General features: G+C 47.1%; 1 protein-coding gene across 1 annotated transcript in view; it reads left to right on the forward strand.

The window, feature by feature from the left end:
- The first annotated feature begins 17,882 nt into the window (after positions 1-17,882).
- The window catches only part of LCOR (ligand dependent nuclear receptor corepressor), an 84,891-nt gene continuing 78,742 nt past the window's right edge, over positions 17,883-24,031 (forward strand). The window contains exon 1 of the mRNA XM_037903452.2: positions 17,883-18,024. Within this exon, the coding sequence (XP_037759380.1) occupies positions 17,928-18,024 (97 nt within the window). The 5' untranslated portion in view covers positions 17,883-17,927. The remainder of the gene's footprint in view (positions 18,025-24,031) is intronic.

Consider the following 24,031-nt stretch of genomic DNA (forward strand, 5'->3'; position numbering starts at 1 on the left):
CAAAAGGGGCTAATGAGATTCTGAGATGTATAATTTGGACTATTAAGCAGGTTATATTACTTCAGTATTTGGCACTGGTGCGAACGCTGCTGGAATCCTGTGTTCAGTTCTGGTGTCCACGCTTCAAGAAGGATGTTAATAAATTGGAGAGTATTCAGAGAAGAGGGTAGGGATAGGATACAGAGGGCCCTAGACAAATTGGAGGATTGGGCCAAAAGAAATCTGATCAGGTTCAACAAGGACAAGTGCAGAGTCCTGCACTTAGGACGGAAGAATCCAATGCACTGCTACAGACTAGGGACCGAAGGGCTAGGCAGCAATTCTGCAGAAAAGGACCTAGAGGTTACAGCGGACGAGAAGCTGGATATGAGTCAACAGTGTGCCCTTGTAGCCAAGAAGGCCAATGGCATTTTGGGATGTATATGTAGGGGTATTGCCAGCAGATTGAGGGACGTGATCGTTCCCCTCTATTCGACACTGGTGAGGCCTCATCTGGAGTACTGTGTCCAGTTTTGGGCCCTACACTACAAGAAGGATGTGGAAAATTAGAAAACGTCCAGCGGAGGGCAACAAAAATTATTAGGGGACTGGAACACATGACTTATGAGGAGAGGCGGAGGGAACTGGGATTGTTTAGTCTGCGGAAGAGAAGAATGAGGGGGGATTTGATAGCTGCTTTCCACTACCTGAAAGGGGGTTCCAAAGAGGATGGATCTAGACTGTTCTCAGTGATAGCAGATGACAGAACGAGGAGTAATGGTCTCAAGTTGCAGTGGGGGAGGTTTAGGTTGGCTATTAGGAAAAACTTTTTCACTAGGAGGGTGGTGAAACACTGGAATGCGTTACCTAGGGAGGTGGTGGAATCTCCTTCCTTAGAAGTTTTTAAGGTCAGGCTTGACAAAGCCCTGGCTGGGATGATTTAGTTGGGGATTGGTCTTGCTTTGAGCAGGGGGTTGGACTAGATGACCTCCTGAGGTCCCTTCCAACCCTGATAGTCTATGATTCTAAGAGCCACGGGAATGATTAAAGGCTTGGAAAACCCGCCTTATAACGATAGACTCAAGGAGCTCAATTTGTTTAGCTTAATCAAGAAAAGCTTAAGGGGTGACTTGATCACAGTCTAAAAGTATCTAAACAGGGAACACAACTTTGACAGAGGGCTCTTCAGTCTAAAAGAGAAAGATCTATCAAGAGCCAATGGCTGGAAGTTGAAGCTACACACATTAAGACTGGAAATAAGGAGCACATTTTTACCAATGAGTGTACTTAATCATTAAAGCAACTTACCACAGGCTGTGATGGAGTATCCATCGAATCAAGATGGGATGTTTTTTCTAAAAGTGCTGCTCTGGTTCAAACACGAATTATTCCGGGGGCAGGTCTCTGGCCTGTGTTACCCAGGAGGTCAGACAAGATGATCACAATGGTCCCTTTTTGCCTTGTAACTGATGAATCTGTGACCCACTCTGTGTTCTGTTTTGCCAGTAAGTTCCTTTATAGATAACAAGAACTTGCCCTGAGGATCTCCAGAGAGTTAGGTTATTTACTCATTCGCTCAAAGGCTAATGCACCTCTCTTTAAGCTCAGCACTTAATTTTGTAAGCACTAAATGGCTTTTTAAATGGCTATGGGAGAGATTACTTCTTCCTCACTGGCTCCAGAGTGCAGGGGAGCAGGGGCCCAGACCTTCCCAGCTAGAGGAGCAAATACAAGGGTTGTCTAAGTGCAAAGAAATGGTGAAATGTTTGACTGAGCATTCTTTCCATCTCACACGTCATCACCACTAATAAAGGCTGGGGTAGACCCTTTGGTATCTGTGAGTTTGCACAGGTTCAGCTACGCGGAACTTAACTAATTGGTGCTACACAAGAAGGAAGAGTCCAGTGCTGGTTTTGCATGGCTCAGAGGAGTAAAGTCACTCGCTCCCCTAGAGCCAGCAGCTCTGATGCTGCTACACATTGATGTGCTCATTAAGAAGGTGCCATTTTCAGAGTCACTTTTCAGAATGGACCCGTACTGTGTGCACAGACGGCATGAGACCTGCAATCACACTCCTGCAGATTTGCAACTCGCAGGCCAGTCTGTTCTTACTGCCCCTGACTCAGCCCAGCAGTAGCACCACAGAGGAAGGCAATTCCCAGCTGGTCCCAGCAAACTCCCATTGACTTCAATGGAGCCAGGATTTCACTCTGGATTTTTCCCACCTCTGGCATCTCATGGGCCCTATGTCCTAATACTGAGTGCAAGAGAATGCAGGTTCCTGCTGCTAGAGCCTTTTCGTGCATTTTCCGTACCTGTGGCAAAGCAGATGTTGGAGTGACTCGCTGGACAATCCGCCTGGAAATTCTTACCTTTAAGATGCCGAGCGCTTCTTGGCGCTAAGTGAAATCGTCTGTGTCTCATTAACATCAAAGTGTTTCCTTCAGTAGTCCGGACAGTGGGAGAGCAATGAGCAGATGAGCTGGGGAACTGCTAGTCTCCACTAATGCGGCCTGCAACCAATTAACATCATAGGGGAACCACTAGAATGTGTGAAAGAGGGAAGGAGGGCAGCAGCAAGGGTAAATCGCACCAACTGGGGAGAAAGGGGCAATGCTAAAGTTTCAGCTCAAATTGTGACCCCACCCAAAGACCATTTGAATCCTGCGCTCGTGCTGGTGGGTTCCTCTGAAATCCCCCCATCCCTTTGTACTGGCCATGGTGGGTCCCGCTTTTGTCATCCAGGCTGGACTGCAACTCTCTCTATCTTGGGGCTTGTCTACACTGGCACTTTACAGCGCTGCAACTTTCTCACTCAGGGGTGTGAAAAAAAAACCCCCAACCATGAGCGCTGCAACTTTCAGCACTGTAAAGCACCAGTGTAGACAGTCCACCAAGAAACTCACAAAGAAGCTACCAGTGGTGCTCAGCACAACAGCAGTCTGTAAGTACTTCGGTGGGGAGAAGAGTTCTACATAAGAATGGCCAATTTGGGTCAGACCAATGGTCTATCTAGTCCGGTATCCTGTCTTCCGATGCCTCTGTGGGAATGAACAGAACAAGGCAATTATTATGTGATCCATCCCCTGTAATCCAGAACCAGCTTTTGGCCACCACGGGCTAGGGACACCCAGAGAATGGAGCTGCATCCCTGACAATCTTGGTTAACAGCCATTGATGTACCTGTCCTCCATGAATTTATCGAATTCTTTTTTGAACCCTGTTATACTCTTGTCCTTCACGACATTCCCTGGTAACAAGTTTGATAGGCTGATTGTGCATTGTGTGAAGAAATACTTCCTTCTGTTTGTTCTAACCCTCCTACCTATTAATTTAATTCAGTGACCCCTGGTTCATGTGTTATGGGAAGGGGTAAATAACACTTCCCTGTTCACTGTCTCCACCCCCGTCATGATTTTATAGACCTCCCTCATATCTGTCCCGCACCTTAGTCGTCTCTTTTCCAAGCTGAGCAGCCCCAGTCTTTTCAATCTCTCCTCATACGGAAGCTATTCCATCCCCTAATCACTTTTGTTGCCCTTCTCTGTACTTTTCCCATTTCTAATGTATCTTTTTTGAGATGGGGCCACCAGAACTGCATGCAGTATTAACGGTGTGGGCGTGCCCTGGATTTCTATAGTAGCATTATGATATTTTCTGTCTTATCTATCCCTTTCCTAATAGTTCCTAATATGCTGGTTGCTTTTTTGACGGCCGCTGCACATTGAGTGGATGTTTTTAGAGAACTATACACGGTGACCCCAAGATCTGTTTCTTGAGTGGGAACAGCTAATTCAGACTGCATCATTTTGGATGCATAGTTGGAATTGTTTTCCGATGGGCATTGCTTTGCATTTATCAACGCTGAATTTCATCGGCCATTTTGCTGCCCAGTCACCCAATTTTGTGAGATCCGTTTGTAAATATTTGTAGTCAGCTTTGGACTATCTTGAGTAATTTTGTATCACCTGCAAATTTTGCCATCTCACTGCTTACCCCCTTTTCCAGATCTTCTATGAATATGTTGTACAGCACAGATCCCAATACAGATCCTTGGAGAACCTTGCTATTTACCTCTCTCCACTGTGAAAACTGAACATTTATTCTTATCCTTATCCTTTGTTTCCTATCTTTTAACCTGTCACTGATCCATGAGAGGACCTTCCCTCTTATCATGTCTGCTTAATTTGCTTAAGAGCCTTTGGTAGGGAACCTTGTCAAAGGCTTTCTGAAGGTCCAAGTATACTATATCCACTGGATCACCCTTAGCCACATGTTTGTTGACCGCCTCAAAGAATTCTAATAGATTGTGAGGCACGATTTCCCTTTACAGAAGTTGTACAGAAGTTGACTCTTCCCCAGCATAGTATGTTCTTCTATGCATCTGGTAATTCTGTTCTTTACTATAGTATCAACCAGTTTTCCTGGTACTAAAGTTAGGCTTACTGGCCTGTAATTGCCAGGATTACTACTGGAGCCTTTAAATATTGGTGTCACAATAGCTATCCTCCAGTCATCTGGTACAGAGGGTGACTTCAGCAATAAGTTACATACCTCCATTAATTATTCTGAAATTTCATATTTGAGTTGCTTCGGAACTCTTGGGTGAATCCCATCTGGTCCTGGTGACTTATTACTGTTTAATTACTTATTACTGTTCCAAAACCTCCTCTACTGGCACCTCAGTCTGGGACATTGATGACATCTTCATCATATGGACCCACGGGAAGGAGGCCCTTGAAGAAGTCCACCTGGATTTCAACAATTTCCACCCCACCATTAACCTCAAATAAGTGATGGTCACATAAACACCAACTTATACTGGAAACCTACTGACCGCTATATTTACCTACATGCCTCCAGCTTCCATCCAGGACACATCACACGATCTATTGTCTACAGCCAAGCCAAGTCCTAAGATACAACTAAATTTGTTCCAATTCCTCAGACAGAGACAAACACCTATAAGATCTTTATCAAGCATTCTTAAAACTACAATACCCACCTGGGGAATTGAGGAAACAGACTGTCAGAGCGAGACGGGTACCCAGAAGTCACCTACTACAGGACAGGCCCAACAAGGAAAATAACAGAACACCACTGGTCATCACATACAGCCCCCCGCTAAAACCTCTCCAGCACATCATCAACGATCTACAACCTACCCTGGAAAACGATCCCTCACTCTCATAGACCTTGGGAGGCAGGCCAGTCCTCACTTACAGACAGCCCCTCAACCTGAAGGAAATACTCAGCAGCAACTACACACCACAGAAACACTAACCCAGGAACCAATCCCTGTAACAAACCGTGTTGCCTGCTCTGTCCCCATATCTATTCTAGCGACACCATCAGAGGACCCAACTATATCAACCACACCATCAGAGAGACTCATTCACCTGCACATCTACTAATGTGATATATGCCAGCAATCCCCCTCTGCCATGTACACTGGCCAAACCGGACAGTCTCTACGTAAAAGAATAAATGGACACAAATCGGACATCAGGAATGGTAACATACAAAAGCCAGTAGGAGAACACTTCAATCTTCCTGGACATTCTATAACAGATTTAAAAGTAGCCATCCTTCAACAGAAAAACTTCAAAAACAGACTTCAACGAGAAACTTTTGCAGAACTAAAATTCATTTGCAAATTTAACATCATTAATTTGGGCTTGAATAGGGACTGGGAGTGGCTGGCTTACAAAAGCAACTTTCCCTCTCCTAGAATTGACACCGCCTCATCAATTATTGGGAGTGGACTACATCCACCCTGATTGGATTGGCCCTGTCAACACTGGTTCTCCACTTGTGAGGTAACTCCCTTCTCTTCATGTGTCAGTATAATAATGCCTGCATCTGTAAGTTTCACTCCATGCATCTGAAGAAGTGGGTTTTTTACCCATGAAAGCTTATGCCCAAATAAATCTGTTAGTCTTTAAGGTGCCACAGGACTCCCTGTTGTTTTTGTGGATACAGACTGACACAGCTACTCTCTGATACTTCTCAGCCTGGGACAGTGTCTCAGATTTGCCAACTAGAAAGAATGGCTCAAGTGGGAATTTCCCTCACATCATCTGCAGTGAAGACCAATGCAAATAATTCATTTAGCTTTTCTGCAATGACCTTATCTTCCTTGAGTGCTACTTTAGCACTTTAATCATCCAGTGGCCCCACTGATTAATTTGGCAGCTTCCTGCTTCTGAGGTACTTAAAAAAAATTTGCTGTTAGTTTTTGTGTCTTTGGCTAGCTGTTCTTCAAATTACTTTTTTGGCCTGCCTCATTATATTTTTACACATGCCCTGCCAGAGTTTCTGTCCCTATCTCTTTTCCTCAGGAGGATCTGACTTTCCGTTTTTAAAAGGTGCCTTTTTGTCTCTAACTACATCTTTTACTCTATTATTTAGTCACGGTGCCATTTTTTTGTTCCTCTTACTGTTTTTTTAATTTGTTTTATTTGGAGTGTACATTTAGTTTGAGCCTTTATTATGGTGTTTTTAAAAAGTTTCCATGCAGCTCGCAGGCATTCACTCTTGTGACTGTTCCTTTTCATTTCTGTTTAAATAGCTTCTTTATTTTTTGCGTAGTTTCCCTTTTTGAAGTTAAATGCTAGTGTGGTGGGTTTCTTTGGTATTTCCCTCTCTACAAGGATATTAAATTTAATTACATTATGGTCGCTATTACCGAGCAGTTCAGCTCTATTCACCCCTTGGACCAATTCCTGTGCCCCATTTCGGATTAAATCAAGAATTGCCTCTTCCCTTGTGGGTTCCAGGACTAGCTGCTCCAAGAAGCCGTCATTAATGGTGTCTAGGAAATTTTCTCTCTCCATCCCATTTTCAGGTGACATGTACCCAGTCTATATGGGGATAGCTGAAATCCAACTAATTTCTAAATTACTATAATTATTATTATTTATTTACATTACGATACTGCCTAGGAGTCCTAAGTCCTGAACCAGACTCCATGGTGTGAGGCACTGTACAAACACAGAACAAACCGATGGTCCCTGACTCAACGATCTTACAATTCACGTGTATGACAGGAGACTAAAGAGGGATACAGACAGATGGGGGGCGGGAGGGAGTACAAGGGAACAATGAGACAGGATTGGTCAGCATGACAGGCAGTGGTCTCAGCACACCAGGGGCCTAACCAATGTCATGTTTTTTGTTGGCCTCATGGAAAAGGAGAGTTTTGAGGACAGATTTGAAGGAGGAGAATCTCATAGACAGCAGCATAGTAAGATCCAATGGTTGGAAGCTGAAGTTAGACAAACTCAGACTAGAAATAAGGTGCAGAATTTTAATAGGGAGGGTAATTAACCATTGGAACAACTTAGCTAGGGATGTGGTGGATTCTCCCTCTCCTGAAGTTTTCAAGTGAAGTCTAGATATCTCTTTCTAAAACTTATGCTATACATCAATCAGAAGTTATGGGTCTGATGCAGATTGCTCAATGGATGAGATTCTCTGGCCTTTGTTGTGCAAGAGGTCAGACTAGATGATCTCAAATGGAATCTTCTGGCCTTAAAATCTATGAATCTAAGGCCTTGTCCACATTAAAGTTTTGCAGTGGCATAGTCCCATCAGGGCAATTAGAGTTGGTTGAACAAGTTTCTGTTGGGAAATGCATTTTCACTGTAATCAAAACATTTTTTAGGAACAGGTCAATTTCAATGAAATTTTGGACAGGAAAAAGTCTGAATGAGACATTTCAACTTTCTTGTTTAGTTTAAATAATTTTTTTCATTTGATAAATTTTTTTGACCTTTTAATTTCAACTATAATATAAAATTAATCAAAACAAGAAAGTTGAAATGAAACATTTTTACTTTATAAGGATATATTTAATATTGTAATATAAAAGTCTAAACAAAATGAATTGATGTTATTGAAATTAAATTTTTCAGCGGTGGCACAATTTTTGTTCTATGGGAAACTGTGAAATTTTGACCTTTCGGGCTGATTTGGAACAAAACCTTCTTTGGAATATCCTGTGGAATGGAAATTCTGGTTTCAGACCAACTCTAGTTATATTAGTGGCTAAAACCTTCATGTAGACAAAGCCTGAGTGAAAGGAGCTGGAGAGACAGCATATTGTGCCTGTGCTCCAACAGCCTGCATTTGCTTCTCATACAATACACAGTCTGACACACCTAGACCACCTCTCCTTGCGGGACCCTCCGTAGCAGCTATTGCTCTCCAGCACTCTGCATTTGTGCAAACCCACATATAGACTGAAGGAGCAAGAGGGAGTTCTCAGGACTCTGGCAATCTACTAAAGAAACCCAAGGAAGTGTCCTTGCCTTACCATCTTCAAGTCACACCATAAGGTTCCCCTCTTCACTATCACATTCCCCAAAGAGCCAGAGCAGAAGACGATTTAGTGGAGTGGTCAAAACAGCCAAGATTCATCCTAGAGCAGGGTGAAGGATTGACTGTGCTTAGTGTGAGGTTCCAATTACAGCCAGCATAGGAGAACAAATCAACCCTCTTTTCCTCCCACCACCAAAACCAAAACTGTGGATACACAAAACCAAATGCTCCAAGACAAACCTTTCCTCTCGGTGTCCCGGTACGTTCTGTATGGCCCTTCACTTTACATTGCGTCCTCCTTGGGGCAAAGAGATGGTTTCTTCTGCATTTTGCATAGTGCCCAGCAGACTTTTGCACTGGGTCTGGCAAAAGAGGTTTGTGATACATGATGCCACCAGGAGAGAAGGAAGTGAATGAGGTTACTTACTAATGCAAGGATGTTTCACTTTCTGCTTGAGTCATTTCTCCCACCTTCCATATCAAGTTTTGATTCTTGTCTTCATCTTCAAGGCTCTGCATGACTCAGCTCACGTGTACATCTTTGATCTGGTTTCCTCTTGCTCCCCATTACTGCTCTCTATACTCCACCACGACTTTTCTCCTACATGCTCCACTAGTATCCTTTCCCCATTGACCTCTAACCTCCTTGCTCCAGGTTGCTTTCAACATCTGGAATATCCTCCCTTATATACTAAACACCCTCCTCTCTGAATCATTGCTTGAGGCACATGAGGGTTCCATGAGAGCTTTTATCAAAAACCCAAATGTAGAAAGTAGCTCTAATAAAAATACAGAAACAAACTGCTTGAAGTTTGGTCCTTCAGCCCAGGTACTAGGTAACACAGATGAGTGTTCAGTACACTGCTGAATTCCCTAGGTACTGGTGCCACTTACAAGTGACAGCTTAGTTTGGAACCAGTTCCTCCCCATTCTGTGTCAGCAATTCTCAGATGCTGTGAATCCAACCTGATGAAAGTCCAGTATGGTCCATGCAGTACAGCCCCACTAAACTGCACCTTGTATAACCAAAACCCCCAAGGAATCAAACTGAAATATCCCCTGGGGTTCGGCTTCCCTGGACTCTTGTTCCTCAAGGCAAGGGCACAGTGAAGGAAGACCAGGCTATCTGACAGCACATTGATCAGCTCCAGTGGGATACTGTCATTTGGAGAGGAGTCAAAAGTTCCACGCTAGCTAACATCTTGGGGCCCTTTGCAAAATCCAGAGGGCAGAAAGCATGTGGAACAGGTGCACAAGGAGTGGCCTAGCCAGCAGGCTCTTTTGGGTGATACCCCTTTAGCAAGAGCACGAGGTGGGCTGTTGGAACAAGAAGGTTCTGTGGCAGTTGGGATACAGGAAGTCTGAGGTGGCCAGTTGGAAGCAGGCAGGCTGGAGAGTGGAGATTGCAAGGAGCAGATTGGGAGGGAAGAGACTGGGAGTTGCAGATAGAACTGGGCGATTTGGGGTTGGAATTGGCAGTTTGAACTGGGAGGGGAGTGACAGTTGGGACTGGCAGTTTGATCTGGATGGGGAGTGACAGTTGGGACTGGCAGTTGGATGAGGGGGTGACAGTTGGGACTGGCAGTCCAATCTGGACGGGGATTGGCAGTTGGGATGAGGGGGTGACAGTTGGGACTGGCAGTCTGATCTGGACAGGGAGTGACAGTTGGGACTGGCAGATGGGGTGAGGGGTGACAGTTGGGACTGGCAGATGGGGTGAGGGGGTGACAGTTGGGACTGGCAGTCTGATCTGGACAGGGAGTGACAGTTGGGATTGGCAGATGGGGTGAGGGGGTGACAGTTGGGACTGGCAGTTGGGGTGAGGGGTGACAGTTGGGACTGGCAGTCTGATCTGGACGGGGAGTGACAGTTGGGACTGGCAGTTGGGATGAGGGGGTGACAGTTGGGACTGGCAGTCTGATCTGGACGGGGAGTGACAGCTGGGACTGGCAGATGGGGTGAGGGGTGACAGTTGGGACTGGCAGTCTGATCTGGACGGGGAGTGACAGCTGGGACTGGCAGATGGGGTGAGGGGGTGACAGTTGGGACTGGCAGTCTGATCTGGACAGGGGGTGACAGTTGGGACTGGCAGATGAGATGAGGGGTGACAGTTGGGACTGGCAGTCCGATCAGGACAGGGAGTGACAGTTGAGACTGGCAGTTGGGGTGAGGGGTGACAGTTGGGACTGGCAGTCTGATCTGGACAGGGAGTGACAGTTGGCATTGGCAGATGCGGTGAGGGGGTGACAGTTGGGACTGGCAGTTGGGATGAGGGGGTGACAGTTGGGACTGGCAGTTGGGGTGAGGGGTGACAGTTGGGACTGGCAGTCCGATCAGGACAGGGAGTGACAGTTGGGACTGGCAGTTGGGATGAGGGGGTGACAGTTGGGACTGGCAGTTGGGGTGAGGGGTGACAGTTGGGACTGGCAGTCCGATCAGGACAGGGAGTGACAGTTGAGACTGGCAGTTGGGGTGAGGGGTGACAGTTGGGACTGGCAGTCTGATCTGGACAGGGAGTGACAGTTGGCATTGGCAGATGCGGTGAGGGGGTGACAGTTGGGACTGGCAGTTGGGATGAGGGGGTGACAGTTGGGACTGGCAGTCTGATCTGGACAGGGGGTGACAGTTGGGACTGGCAGTTGGGGTGAGGGGTGACAGTTGGGACTGGCAGTCTGATCTGGACGGGGGGTGACAGTTGGGATTGGCAGATGCGGTGAGGGGGTGACAGTTGGGACTAGCAGATGGGGTGAGGGGGTGACAGTTGGGACTGGCAGTCCGATCTGGACGGGGAGTGACAGTTGGGACTGGCAGTTGGGGTGAGGGGTGACAGTTGGGACTGGCAGTCCGATCTGGACGGGGAGTGACAGTTGGGACTGGCAGATGTGGTGAGGGGGTGACAGTTGGGACTGGCAGTCTGATCTGGATGGGGAGTGACAGTTGGGACTGGTAGATGGGGTGAGGGGTGACAGTTGGGACTGGCAGATGGGGTGAGGGGGTGACAGTTGGGACTGGCAGTCTGATCTGGATGGGGAGTGACAGTTGGGACTGGTAGATGGGGTGAGGGGGTGACAGTTGGGACTAGCAGATGGGGTGAGGGGGTGACAGTTGGGACTGGCAGTCCGATCTGGACGGGGAGTGACAGTTGGGACTGGCAGATGGGGTGAGGGGTGACAGTTGGGACTGGCAGTTGCGGTGAGGGGGTGACAGTTGGGAATGGCAGTTGCGATGAGGGGGTGACAGTTGGGACTGGCAGTCTGATCTGGACAGGGGGTGACAGTTGGGATTGGCAGATGCGGTGAGGGGGTGACAGTTGGGACTAGCAGATGGGGTGGGGGTGACAGCTGGGACTGTCAGATGGGGTGAGGGGGTGACAGTTGGGACTGGCAGTCCGATCTGGACAGGGAGTGACAGTTGGGACTGGTAGATGGGGTGAGGGGTGACAGTTGGGACTGGCAGATGGGGTGAGGGGGTGACAGTTGGGACTGGCAGTCTGATCTGGACAGGGGGTGACAGTTGGGACTGGCAGATGGGGTGAGGGGTGACAGTTGGGACTGGCAGTCTGATCTGGACGGGGAGTGGCAGTTGGGATGGAGCAGGTTAGGAGCGGGAGTGGCAATTGGACATGGCGGGTGGGATTGGGTGGGGAGTGACAGTTGCTGGGAATGGCCATTGGAATGGGGTGGCAGCGGCAATCGGGTGTAAGGGTTGTTGGGAATGTCAGTTGATATGGAGGGAGAAGCGACAGTTGGGAATGTCAGTTTGAATTGGGCATGCTAGGAGAGGTGACTGGAGTGGGGGTTAAGAGTATGAAGGGGGTAGGCTAGTATGGAGTGAGACAGTTTTAAACTGGGCAGACTGGAATGGGGAGAGACCACTGGTTTGAACAGAGCAGGTTTGAGGGAGAGTGACGGTGGGGAAGGACTGGATTTGACAGGTTCAGCAGGGGTGACTGATGATTTTAAATGATGACCGTGCAAGGGCCTAGTACCAAGTGAGGAACCAGCTGGTCATGACATTTTGGACAGTGGTGGAGGAATGAACCGAATTAGGCAGTTTGGGAGGAGCTGGTTTGACGTGGGGAGGGCAACAGAGGATGAGAAGCAGGTTGGATTTAGGCAGTGAGAGGATCAGAAAACGGCAGAGGAGGTCACTAAGAAGCAGGTAAAATGTGTGAGAATTATTCCCTCTTCCTCACTGAGTAAACTCACCCTTCTAAAAAGTGGTGATTAGTCCTGGTGCGAGGTAGTAATACCGGTTCTTGCCGGTAGCATTCCACTTGTGGTGCAACTGCGCTTGAGATGAGAATCCTTTGGCCAGCAGTGTCTTGTGTTCCATGCCTCCACCCTGCATGCCCTCACCTACCCCAGGGCAGAAAGGCCAGAGCAAGGCCAACTGACCCTCAGTTCCTTCTTACTACCCGTGGCTGAAAGACACAGTGTCGAGCAGTGTTCCTGTTTCTTGCACTTATGATCTAGTCAAGGTTTTTGTATATAGCTGCCCTTAGTGTAGTTAGCTGGGTGTTAGCATCTAGGACAGGTTTTTTTATAAGTCTTAGCTGGGTGAATTTTTTACCTTGTTTCTATTTTGTTCACCTGGTATGGGGTACTCAGTCTTATGGCTGACCAGAAATCCCTTGGGTTTAAGCATTATTCATCATGTGAGGCTGCACTTCCTCTTAATGATGGATACTCATTCTCCAAGCAGTCCCTGAAAGTGACAGATGCTTGCTTAAAATGTTTCTGTAAGACGTCCATGAGTCCTGCTTTTGACCCAGGAAAACGAGACCAGATGAGTTCTGCAAAGTCCTCTTCCAAAAGCGTTGCAGCAGGCACTATGTTTGCATCACCCTTTAGTGATTTGAGACAATCCCCTGCTGCTGTGTCTGTAAAGCCTTTCTCCTTGTCTGAAAAGGGTAGGTCACAGCCCCCCTCCCTTAAGGAGCACAGATGTGGGTCTCCATTCCAAGGATGGTCTAAGACAGCAAGGGAGAGATCCCCTCTCTCTACTTTGAAAGGATAGCTCAGGGGCGATCCATGTCGCACTGGCACTCCCTGTTAGTAAAACTCCGGTACCACCTAATGTTCACTCTGACTTTGGTATGGAGCCCCCAGTACCATCACATACTCTTGTGATAATCAGTCATGGAATTTTCTGCACTTGTGCCAACATTTCTGGTGCCATCATCCACTGTCTTGAACCTCTTACTACTGGTACCGAGATTTACCACAGTGGTGGATTTAACTGGCTTAGCTCTGCCTGATTCTCTCTTTTCTTCTTCTGTGAAAATAGCTGCACTGGTAGTGTCAGCTTCCATACCGACCTTCCTAGAACAATTGTGAAGGAAATAATTACATTCATGGAGGTAAACAGTAAAACGGATGTAATACAACATGGGTTTTCCAAAGGTAAATCATGCCAGACTAACCGGATTTCCTTCTTTGAGAAAATAACTGATTTGTTTACATAAGAGAAGCGCAGTAAATCTAATACACTTGGACATCAACAAAGCATTTGACATGGTTCCATGTGGGAAATTATGAGTTAAATTAGAGAAGAGAGGGATTAGTATAAGCACTGTAAGCTGGACAAGGACCTGGCTAAAAGGGAGAAGGCAACAGGTTCTGCTCAAAGGTGAACTATCTGACTGGAGGAAGGTTACTAGTGGAGTTCCTCAAGGATCAGTCTTGGGACCAATTTATTAAATATTTTTATGAATGACCTTGGCACAAACAGTAGAAGTGTGCTAATTAAATTTGCTGATGATAGAAGGCAGGGGGCATTGTCAATACACAGAAAGATTGGAATATTAGACAGGAAGATCTGGATGATCTTGAAGACAGGAGTAACAGAAATGGGATGAAATTCAATCGCAGAAAGTGTAAAGTCAGGCACCTAGTTCTAAAAAGAAGAATTTCTGCTACAACATGGGAGCTCATCAGTTGGAAGCAACAGAGGAGAGAGACCTGGGTATGTGCATTGATCACAGGATGAATATGAGCCGCCAGTGTGATGCAGCTGTGAAAAAGGCAAATGCGATCTTAGCATGTATTAGGCAACACATTTCCAGTAGAGAGAGAAGTATTAATGTCACTCTGTACGGGCACTGGTAAGACCTAATTTGGAATACTGTGTACATTTCTGGTACATGTTCAAGAAAGATTAATTCAAGATGGAACAGGTGCAGAGAAAGCTACTAGGATGTTCAGGGGAATGGAGGGCCTATCTTATGAAAGGAGACTGGAAGAGTTTGGTGTATTTAGCCTAGCAAAAAGGCGGCTGAGAGGGGAGATGATTGCTCTCTACATTGTGGGGAAAGCACCAGGGAGCTTGAAGAACTATTTAAGCTAAAGTAGGGGTTCTCAGACTGGGGGTTGGGACCCCTCAAGGGGTCACGAGCTGTCAGCCTCTACCCCAAACCCCACTAAGCCTCCAGTGTTTATAATGGTGTTAAATATATAAAAAAGTATTTTTAATTTATAAGGGTGTCGCACTCAGAGGCTAGCTACGTGAAAGGGGTCACCAGTACAAAAGTTTGAGAACCACTGAGCTGAAGGGTAATGTTGGAACGAGATCAAATCGGTACAAACTGGCCATGAACAAATTCAGGCTAGAAATCAGAAGATTTCCAACCATCAGAGGGGTGAGGTTCTAGAACCGCCTTTTAAGAGGAGGTTCTAGAACTAAGTTAGTTTTAAGACAGAAGTGGACAAATTTATGAGCGAAATTGTATGACAGGGTTGTTTGTGATGGTAGAGGGCAAGGCGCACCAGTTCTGGGGCTCACTTGGTTTATGTCTTGTGTTCCTAAAAGATGATACTTCAAGGCTTCAGCCAGCCACCTGCATGGGTCAGGAAGGGATTCCGCTCCATCCCACTGTATTGTTTGTTTGTTTGTATCTGCTTCCTCTGAAACAGCAGAGATGGCCAGAGCTGGGGCACTGGATAGGGAGGGCAGTTGCTCTGAGGTGGTGCTGAGCATTCTCTCTCTCAGGTGCTTGGCTGGCTGGTTCTTGCTCACAGGCTCAGGATCTGACTGATTGCTATATGTGGAGTCAGGAAGGCATTTTCCCCAAGGTGAGATTGGCAGTGACTTTGGGGTTTTTTCACCTTCCTCTACAGAGTGGGGTGCTGGCCACTTGCCATGATTATCTGGATACCACTTAATTACTTCCCTGCCATTGCAGGTGTCTTGAGCACTGGTGCACCTTGGTCCTTCCTCTTCTCTCTCTGTGGCAAATAACTGTTTCTCATAGCTGCAAGCTGTAATTTTTGGTCTATTTTCAGTTGTTGGGTTTAGGATATGGGTTTTGGGTTATGTGGGTGGCCTATGAGATGCAGGAGGTTCCTTCAGGTCCTAATCTCTATGACTCAGCGCTGATCACGGTTCCATGATTCTAGAGCCCTCAGATTCCCAGCAGATAATTTTCCGCACCCTCCAGGAGGAAGATGTTTCATACTCCTCCTCTGCCTCAGATCTTAGTGCAGGGGACTCTCCCACATACTGTCCTAGATCACAACACTATGACCCCTATTTCTCAGATAGGGATTCCAGACATAGGAGTCATAGTAAGCATAAGGACTTCAGACAAGACCCCTTGGTTTGGAACCACACGCCCTGGCCACCTGCTAATTATCTGTATAGTTCCCACTCATGGCCATACTGGTTACCATGGAAAGTACAACATGCTAGGAAACCTGGCTCCCCTGTGACATCTAGAGTTAGTTTAGTACCACAGGAGTTTATTAGGTCCCACTTTGAATATCCCCACGCAACAACTTTGCACCTATTTCCACTAATACAAGATCTTCTCCCTCCTTGGGACCTCAACACTGTCCTCAAGGGGTTAATTGGTCCCTTAAGACATCATTTCTAGTAGCAATCGCTTCAGCCCGTAGGGTACAGGCCTTTATAGTGCAACCTCCATACACCACTTTTCATAAGGATAAGGTCACACACTTGGACCACGTCATACATTTCTACCAAAAGTTGTTTGAAATTTTCATGTACGTTCTACACGGAGCAGTATATTCCCCTAAACTGCATTCCTCCACAGGGGAGGCTGCACTCCATGCGTTAGACATCTTTAGGGCCCTGACCTACATGCATGAAACAAAGCCATTTAGTCTCCTCAAGGCTCTTCATTGCTTTTGGTGAAGAATCCAAAGATCAAGGGATTTCAACCCAAAGATTATCTAACTGGGACTCAGACTGCATTAAATTTTGCTACAGAATAGCTAGTCAGCGATTACTTGTCAGGTTAAGGCTCATTCCACCAGCGTGTAGGCAGCTTCCACGCCTTCTTTCAGAAGTGTCCCTACAATTGACGTGTAGAAGGCAGTTGAATGGAACACCTCTCATAGTTTTACTAGATGTTATTTGGTAGTAGCGGCATCTCAGTCTGATGCCAGGTTTGGCAGGGCTGTGCTGCAGTCTATTTGGTTAGATTCCTAGCACCTGCCTCCTTTTGTCAGGTTACTGCTTTGGATTACCCGAAGTGAACACACATGGGGGAGCACTCAAGGAAGGAGGAAGTTACTTACCTGTACAGTAACTGGAGGTCTTCAAGACATGTTGTCTAATTGTATTCCACGACCCACCCTCCTTCCCTGCTCCTGCGGAATGTCATACTAGCTGGACTCTATACAGCAAAGGAACTGAGAGTGGGTCGACCTTGTTCCTCACTTTACGTCCTCAGCTGGGGGTGGGGAAGGGGGCATGCAGAGCACCAACGGCTACTGCTGGCCAAAAACCGCGGACCTCGCGCGCGGGGCAGCCGTGCACCAAACCCGGCAGGCCGCGGGCCTCGCGCACGCTGCCCGGCAGAGCGCTGAGCCCGCCTGCGCGGGGGCTGCTTCCAGGGCTGGCCGTGGCGCCGTGGACAGCGCCGGTCGCTACTCCCCCGGCGGAGGCGGTTTCTTACAGCGCTGGGAGAGCGCCCACACCGCTAAGAACTCAGTTTCTGCACCGGGAAGTCCCTTCTCTTTCTGGGCACTCAAGGAGCGGAGTCTGAGCAGCGGTAGTCTGCAGCCCGCCTCCCCGCGGCGGGTGCATTCACGAGGGGTGGCGGGGCAGAGGGCTCCTCGCGCCCGACGTTCTCCTTTCGGAGCCGCTGGCCCTGGGGCGTGAGGATGGGAGCTGCCGGGAGGCCTTGGCGCAGCGGCCCATCACTGCTCGCCGCTCCGCCCGGACGGCGGACGTGAAGCCGTATGGGCGCCTGTCACCGTGGCTCCTGGTCTGCTGGCCCAGTGCTGTGCTCCGCGGTGACCCTGCCCGCCCCTAGCTGTAGCCGGAGGCAGCTCCCCGCTGTCCTCGAGGGCGGCCCGCGCCAGCCTGCTGCACGCCTGGCTGCGGGGCTCAGCGCTGCACGTGCCCAGCGGGGCGCGGGGCGCCCCAGGGCCTGGCAGGGGCCCAGCTCCTGCAGGCGGGGCAGGGCGCCGCGCTCCGTCTCCATGGCAGCGCGGGCCGCGGGGGCGCGCGTGAGCACGTGGCCTCCCATCCTTCCCCCCGCTCAGGCCGGGAGCGAGGGGGCGCGGCGCGAGGCGGCCGAGGGGACGCCGCGCTGCGTGGCGCGATGACGTGGCCAGCCGCGGCCGTGGGCGTGCCGGCGCGGGGCCCTCCCCCAGAAGATGGCGAGTCCGTGCGGGCGGCAGGAATGCTCCATTGAGAGGCGCGGCTTCCGCCACCAGCTCGACTCGTGGCGACACAAGCTCATTCACTGTGTAGGTGAGGGCTGGCGCGGGGAGGGGGAGCAGCCCGCCGCTTCCCCCGCCGCGGCGGCGCCCCTTCCCCTCCCCCACCGCTAGGAGCCACCGCGCGCCCCTCCCCCCGCGGCCTCTCCCGCCCGCCCGGATTAGCTCAGTGCGCCGCCCGCCCGCCCGCCCCTCCTTCACGCGGGGCCGGTCCGGCCTGGGGCCTCCTCCCTGGGCCGCCGGCGCAGCCTGCGCCCGGGGGATCGGCTCGCCCGGGGGCGCGGCCTCTCTGCTCCTCAGCCCCCGCCGCCATCGGCGTGTGCGGGGGGGACCTTCACCCCGGGGTCCGCAGGCCCGCCCCGTGTCCAGGCCGGGACCTCCCAAGCCGCCGTTCCCCGGAGCCCTTTGTCGAGGAGGGGCCGGTGGGGCGAGGCCTGGGGCGCCGCTCAGCGCTGGAGCTAACGCCCCCACGGGGTTCCGGCCGCAGGCAGGCGAAGCCCTTTAGCTGCCCTTCCTCCCTCCCCGCGGGTCCTCCCGTTCAGCCCGAAACTCGCTCGCTCGCTCTCGTGTTCCCTCGGGATTGATTAACCCCCCTCGAGAAGAGCTGGAGCGGGGTCCTTACCTCGGCTACCCCGCTCCTCCCTCCGATCGGCTGGCGCACGGGACCGGGACACTTCCATTTGTGTTACGGTCCCCTGGGGTGTGAGGCTCCCGTGCACCCCCTGCGGACCGCACCCAGTGTTTGGGGGGGCAGCTGAAGGCTGAAATGTGTTTCCTTTGGCATGGAGAAAAAAACCCTCCTAATGTGTGTTGCTCTTGGAGCTTGTAAAACCTTGGTCTTGAACTTGATTGCCACCTTAGCCTGAATTGTAGTGAGTTCTTTCGAAGTTCGGTGGGGAAAAATCATGACTTGTTTGCAAGAAATGGAGGATCCATTGAATTAAAAATAGGAGGAACTTTCAGTTTTGCTGAATCTGAAGACTAGCTCTATCCTAGAAGAAACAGCTCTTCTGTCATTTTTCAATTTGTCTTCAGTCTGCTTTGATTCTGCTACCTTATTCATTCAGATCATATTGCTTCCCTTGCTTAATATAAATGACTGGTCAGTAGATACAGTGTCTGGTTTATGTGAAGCTCAGTGTTAGACACTTGCACAAGGGACCCATTTGAAAGGTAGAGTGCAAATGACTTCAGAATTAACATTAGAGCCCTGCAACTGTGTGTCTGAAGCAGAGTCCTTGTCTAGTTTGCCTGTCTATCCTTGCGTCATAATGCTAGTCCTGTTTCATGCTGGTTTTGATTAAATTCTTGAAGTTTAAGTGCCAAATGTATCTTATGTAGTGATAGTGACTTCAGCATATTGTAAACTACGTCTGTTATAACAAAATGTTTTAATTTTTATTCTGAATTTAGCCCCTTTATTCATCATATAGAGTGACTTGAATTCAAAGACAAAAGTACCAACAAAAACAAACCTTTCCCTCTATCATTATATAAAAGAAGGACACCTTGTGGAGAGAAGGAATGGAGTGAGTTTAAGGTTATTGTAAAGTCATTGGTTGGACCCAATGCTCTGACTCTTCATAGTCCTCATAAAAGTTAAAGGGACTTATAATTTTGCCTGTAAACATTCTTATTACATAGTGCTTATGTAACAGTCACATTGGGGCTGCGACAAGGAATGGATCCCTTGATGATTCCCTGTTCTGTTCATTCCCTCTGGGGCACCTGGCGTTGGCCACTGTCAGAAGACAGGACACTGGGCTATGGACCTTTAGTCTGGCCCAGTATGGCTGTTCTTATGTTCATATTGAATTATTTTCTAAAAAAAATCAGTCTAGTAGTTCCTTTTCATTTTGTGGGTAACCTCCAGAGAAGGAAAAGTGCAGTCTTCGTTTTTCAGTTAGAGATGGTCTTTCATAATACAGGTACTAACAGCAGAAAGTGCAAGAACCAAGAAGTTAAGTTTATATCTATCCAGGAAGCTCAGACAGATAGGGAAGCAAGCAGATTTCAGGGGGATATAAATTATGGATCTTCAGGTCATCCTTAAGAAATTCTGCAGCCTGGTCCCTGAACTGATATTTTTATTCTTGTTTAATATAATCTCCCAGATTTTCTAAAGACAGCCCATCCTTTTTATTCTTCCAACATGTCAATCTGTCCATAATATGTCCGTGATTGTTCTGTATATGTAATCTGTAGTGAAACTTTCAGATTCACTTTAGTTCCTACTGAATAGAGTTAAATGTATTTTATTGTGAGGTAGCTCAGCATCCTAGTTCAGGTTTCAGAGTAGCAGCCATGTTAGTCTGTATTTGCAAAAAGAACAGGAGGACTTGTGGCACCTTAGAGACTAACAAATTTATTTGAGCATAAGCTTTCGTGAGCTACAGCCCACTTCATCGGATGCATTCATTCATCCTAGTTCAGTATCTGGGCTTTGAAACACCATTGTGGGTTACACTAAAAATCCTAACAAAGCTGATTGGTATATACCTGCTCACCAACTCCAGGTGTGAGTATATTTTATATAAATACATTTTTCAGGGTTTGAGAATATACCAGATCCTATTAACTATAGGCCAGTACAAATGATTAAATTGGGTAGGCACATGGAGGTTCAAGATTAATTAGCTGCTGACATACTCACCTCTACTCCTAACTACTGGAACAGAGGGATTTTTAGATTTCTACCAGTATGATGTCTCTAGATCCTGCTTAGGAGCTTTCTTTTGGATCAGTCTCTGGATAATAGATGTCTGGCATTTGATGACTACCTTGCTGAGGTTCTATGGCCTGTGTTATACTGGTCAGACTTCATCATCATAGTGGTCTCTTTTGGCCTCAGAATCTGACCCACCTCTTGTCTCCTTCAACTGGATGTATTCCGCCTTCTCCCTTTGCCTCAAACCTGCTTGGCTTCTGGGGGTCCACTATACTGTTCCTTCCTGACTGCACCGTTTATGAGGGAGAAGGGTGCTGTCCTCTCCTTAGCTTCAATTTTTTGGATGATCCTTGAATCGCTTCAGTGGTGCTCTCTGGTGCTTCTCAGCGCTTTACTTAACAGCTGCATAGTGAAACTAAGAAATGTCTGGGCAATCCTATTGCTGCAGTTCCAAATCTTTTGGGTTTCAATGAGACTGATGAAAATTGTGCCTGTTTCATTCTGTGGCTGCTGCTTGGGAAAGCTATGAAAAGTCAGAGGTAATGGAGCCGTCTGCAGACTCAAAGACAACCTAGCACTGGGTCACATTTAGAATGTTCTTAACAACCATAAGTGGTAGAAACTTTTTAAAAAATAAGCCCTTAAACTCTCCAGGGATTGGTAGTATAGATTCCCTTCAGTCCCCTCTTGGTCCTCCCTCACCCCTTATGAATTGATAGGTGTGGTTTGGTATTTTTTTATTTCTATTTTTTGTAGCTCTGTGTCTGTTTACAAGAGAGGCTGTGGAGGAAATGGTTAATTACTAAGTTGACCCATTTTTTTGGAGCTAAAGTACAAAAAACATTTTGTAAAAAGTCCAAAGTATAACAGTGTGAAGTGGCTTTTATCTTGATGGCAGTATGCCAGAAATAGTTTGAACCTCAAATTGATCAGTTTTATGAGACCTCAGACCTGCCCTTTTCCTAACATGTACCTAGCGTAATTTCTGTCAGTTCATAGGAATATAAATTGTAATTCCTTTATTTTTCCTTCTTACAAGTGTTGAAGGGCCTCACTACTATTCATGATATCCAACTCAAATTGCACTATAGTTATAAAAACCCAACTTTAAATACATAAATACATTTTGGGGGTAACTTATCAACCATAAATGGGTTATGTGCAGCCTGTGTTCAGAAGCTGATCTCTTAAATGATCACAATCTTATTCTGCCTTGATAATTCCACAATCTTAATATTTGTTATAGGAACTAAATACTTTATCGGAGGAAACATCTGCTTTGGGAGTTTCTGAAGCACCTATCACCTTGGTAGCTGTGTGAATCTTATGTGGACTAGAGTGTTGTGTTAGCAGCATCAGTCCAAAAAGGGAGTAGTTTGGTAAGTCCACAGAGCTTGATATCCAGAAAGCACTAAGAGGCTATCAATGCATTTGGCCCTCCCTGTTGAGTACTACTAGGATGTAATTCAGCCAAGGAGTCAGTCTGTAAGAGTGCGGCTATACAAGGCTTGAAATAGATGGAAAATCCACTAGTTCTGTTTAAGCAATGGTGTTACATTGGCAACCTGAAAGTAACGCTTTCAATTTTAAGAATAATTGATCTGGAATTTATGATGTGAAGGTATCTTGGCTTGTGTATATGTTTCAGTGTTGAAAGCAAACTTAGTTGTTTGGATTCTAAGATGGTACGCTAAATTGAATTTACTCCCTTTTTTATTGCTGGGAAAGTGCTGCAACCTAAGTTCCTTCATAATTCCTACATATTAATATAATTGCATAGCAGTAGACTTTTGGAAGTTTAGCTGCCTAAGATGTAAACATAGGCTTTATGAGGTGTGTATTACATGCTCCTCCTATTATATAGCAGAAAGCATTAAAAGCCAATAGTACTAATAAAGAGAAAATATACAATATCTGTATAGTTCTGAAACAATTCTTATGGCTTCTAGTCTTGACTGTCTTTGAGATATTTGGTTTATTTTGTCTCTGTGATATCACAACTGATATGGATGAAATAATGAACTACTGCTTCAAAATATAGGACAGATGGAGGCATGTTAAGGTTTTTTTATGCAGTTTAGAAAGAGCAATTTGACTCTCACAGTGTTAGTGCAGTTCCAGTACAAGTGAAGTAAATTGTAGCTTATTTTTTAGTGAATAATTGCATTAGTTAGATCATGGGTAGTGATAGAAAATAATTCATGGAATAATTTGTTTTTAATCAACAGCTAGAATATGGGTAAGACTAAAGTGTAAACTTAGGGTTTGCCTACTTTTTGTCATCTGCTCCTCCCCACCCCACAGTGCACACAGTCCATTTATACTACCTTTGGACTAGGGCAGGAGTTCTCAAACTTCATTGCACTGCGACCCCTTCTGACAACAAAAATTACTAGATGACCCCAAAAGACGGGGCTGAAGCTTGAGCTCGTGTAAGCCCCGCCGTCCCGGGGCAGGGGGGCCAAAGCTGAAGCGCGAGCCCCGCTGCCCAGGGTTGAAGCCATGGGGTTTTGGCTCTGGGTGGTGGGGCTCAGGCATCGGCTTTGGCCCTGGGCCCCGGGCCCCAGCAAGTCTAACACCAGCCCTGGCAACCCAATTAAGACAGGGTTGTGACCCACTTTGGGGTCCTGACCCACTGTTTGAGAACTGCTGGACTAGGGGAACCCACACTGGTGCAAATCACTTTTTACACCAGTGCAATGCATTTACACTAACAGTTTGCATTAGTGCAGATACACCAGTCTCCGTTCCCACCCCCAAAAAAAGGCCCCAGTGTAGACAAGTCTGTGGCTATCACTTGGTATAAAAGCAGGACTTAGTTTGATTAGTTGCTGAAATGATCAGTGTGTTCAGGTATGAAGCATATGTTAACCTTCAGAATTTCTCTGATGCTGTGCTTTGGTTCAGAATGTTTAATAATTGTAATGTGATACTTTTTTTGTTTTGTTTTTTGTTCTAGCTTACAGGAGGGTATTGAGTGGGGAGGTTTATAGCACCTATGTATTTGACACTGGTGCGACTGCTACCGAAATACTGTCTAGGTGTGGTGTACACAATTCAAGAAAGATGTTAAAAAATTAGAGAGGGTTCAGAGAAGAATCACAAGAATGATTAAAGGGTGAAACTTGCCTTATGAGAGATGTAAGGACCTCAGTTTTAGTTTAACAACAAGGTTAAGGGGTGACTTGATCAGTCTATAAGTATGTGTATGGGGAACAAAGAATTGATAATGGGCTTTTCAATCTAGCAGAAAAAGTTATATTAAGATATAACAGATGGAAGTTGTAGCTAGACAACTTCAGGCTAGAAATAAGGGATGAATTTTTGATGGTGAGGGTATTGAATCATTGGAATAACTTACCAAGGGTTGGGG

This window comes from Chelonia mydas, chromosome 7, assembly GCF_015237465.2.
Source record: "Chelonia mydas isolate rCheMyd1 chromosome 7, rCheMyd1.pri.v2, whole genome shotgun sequence".
Taxonomy (NCBI): Eukaryota; Metazoa; Chordata; order Testudines; family Cheloniidae; genus Chelonia; species Chelonia mydas.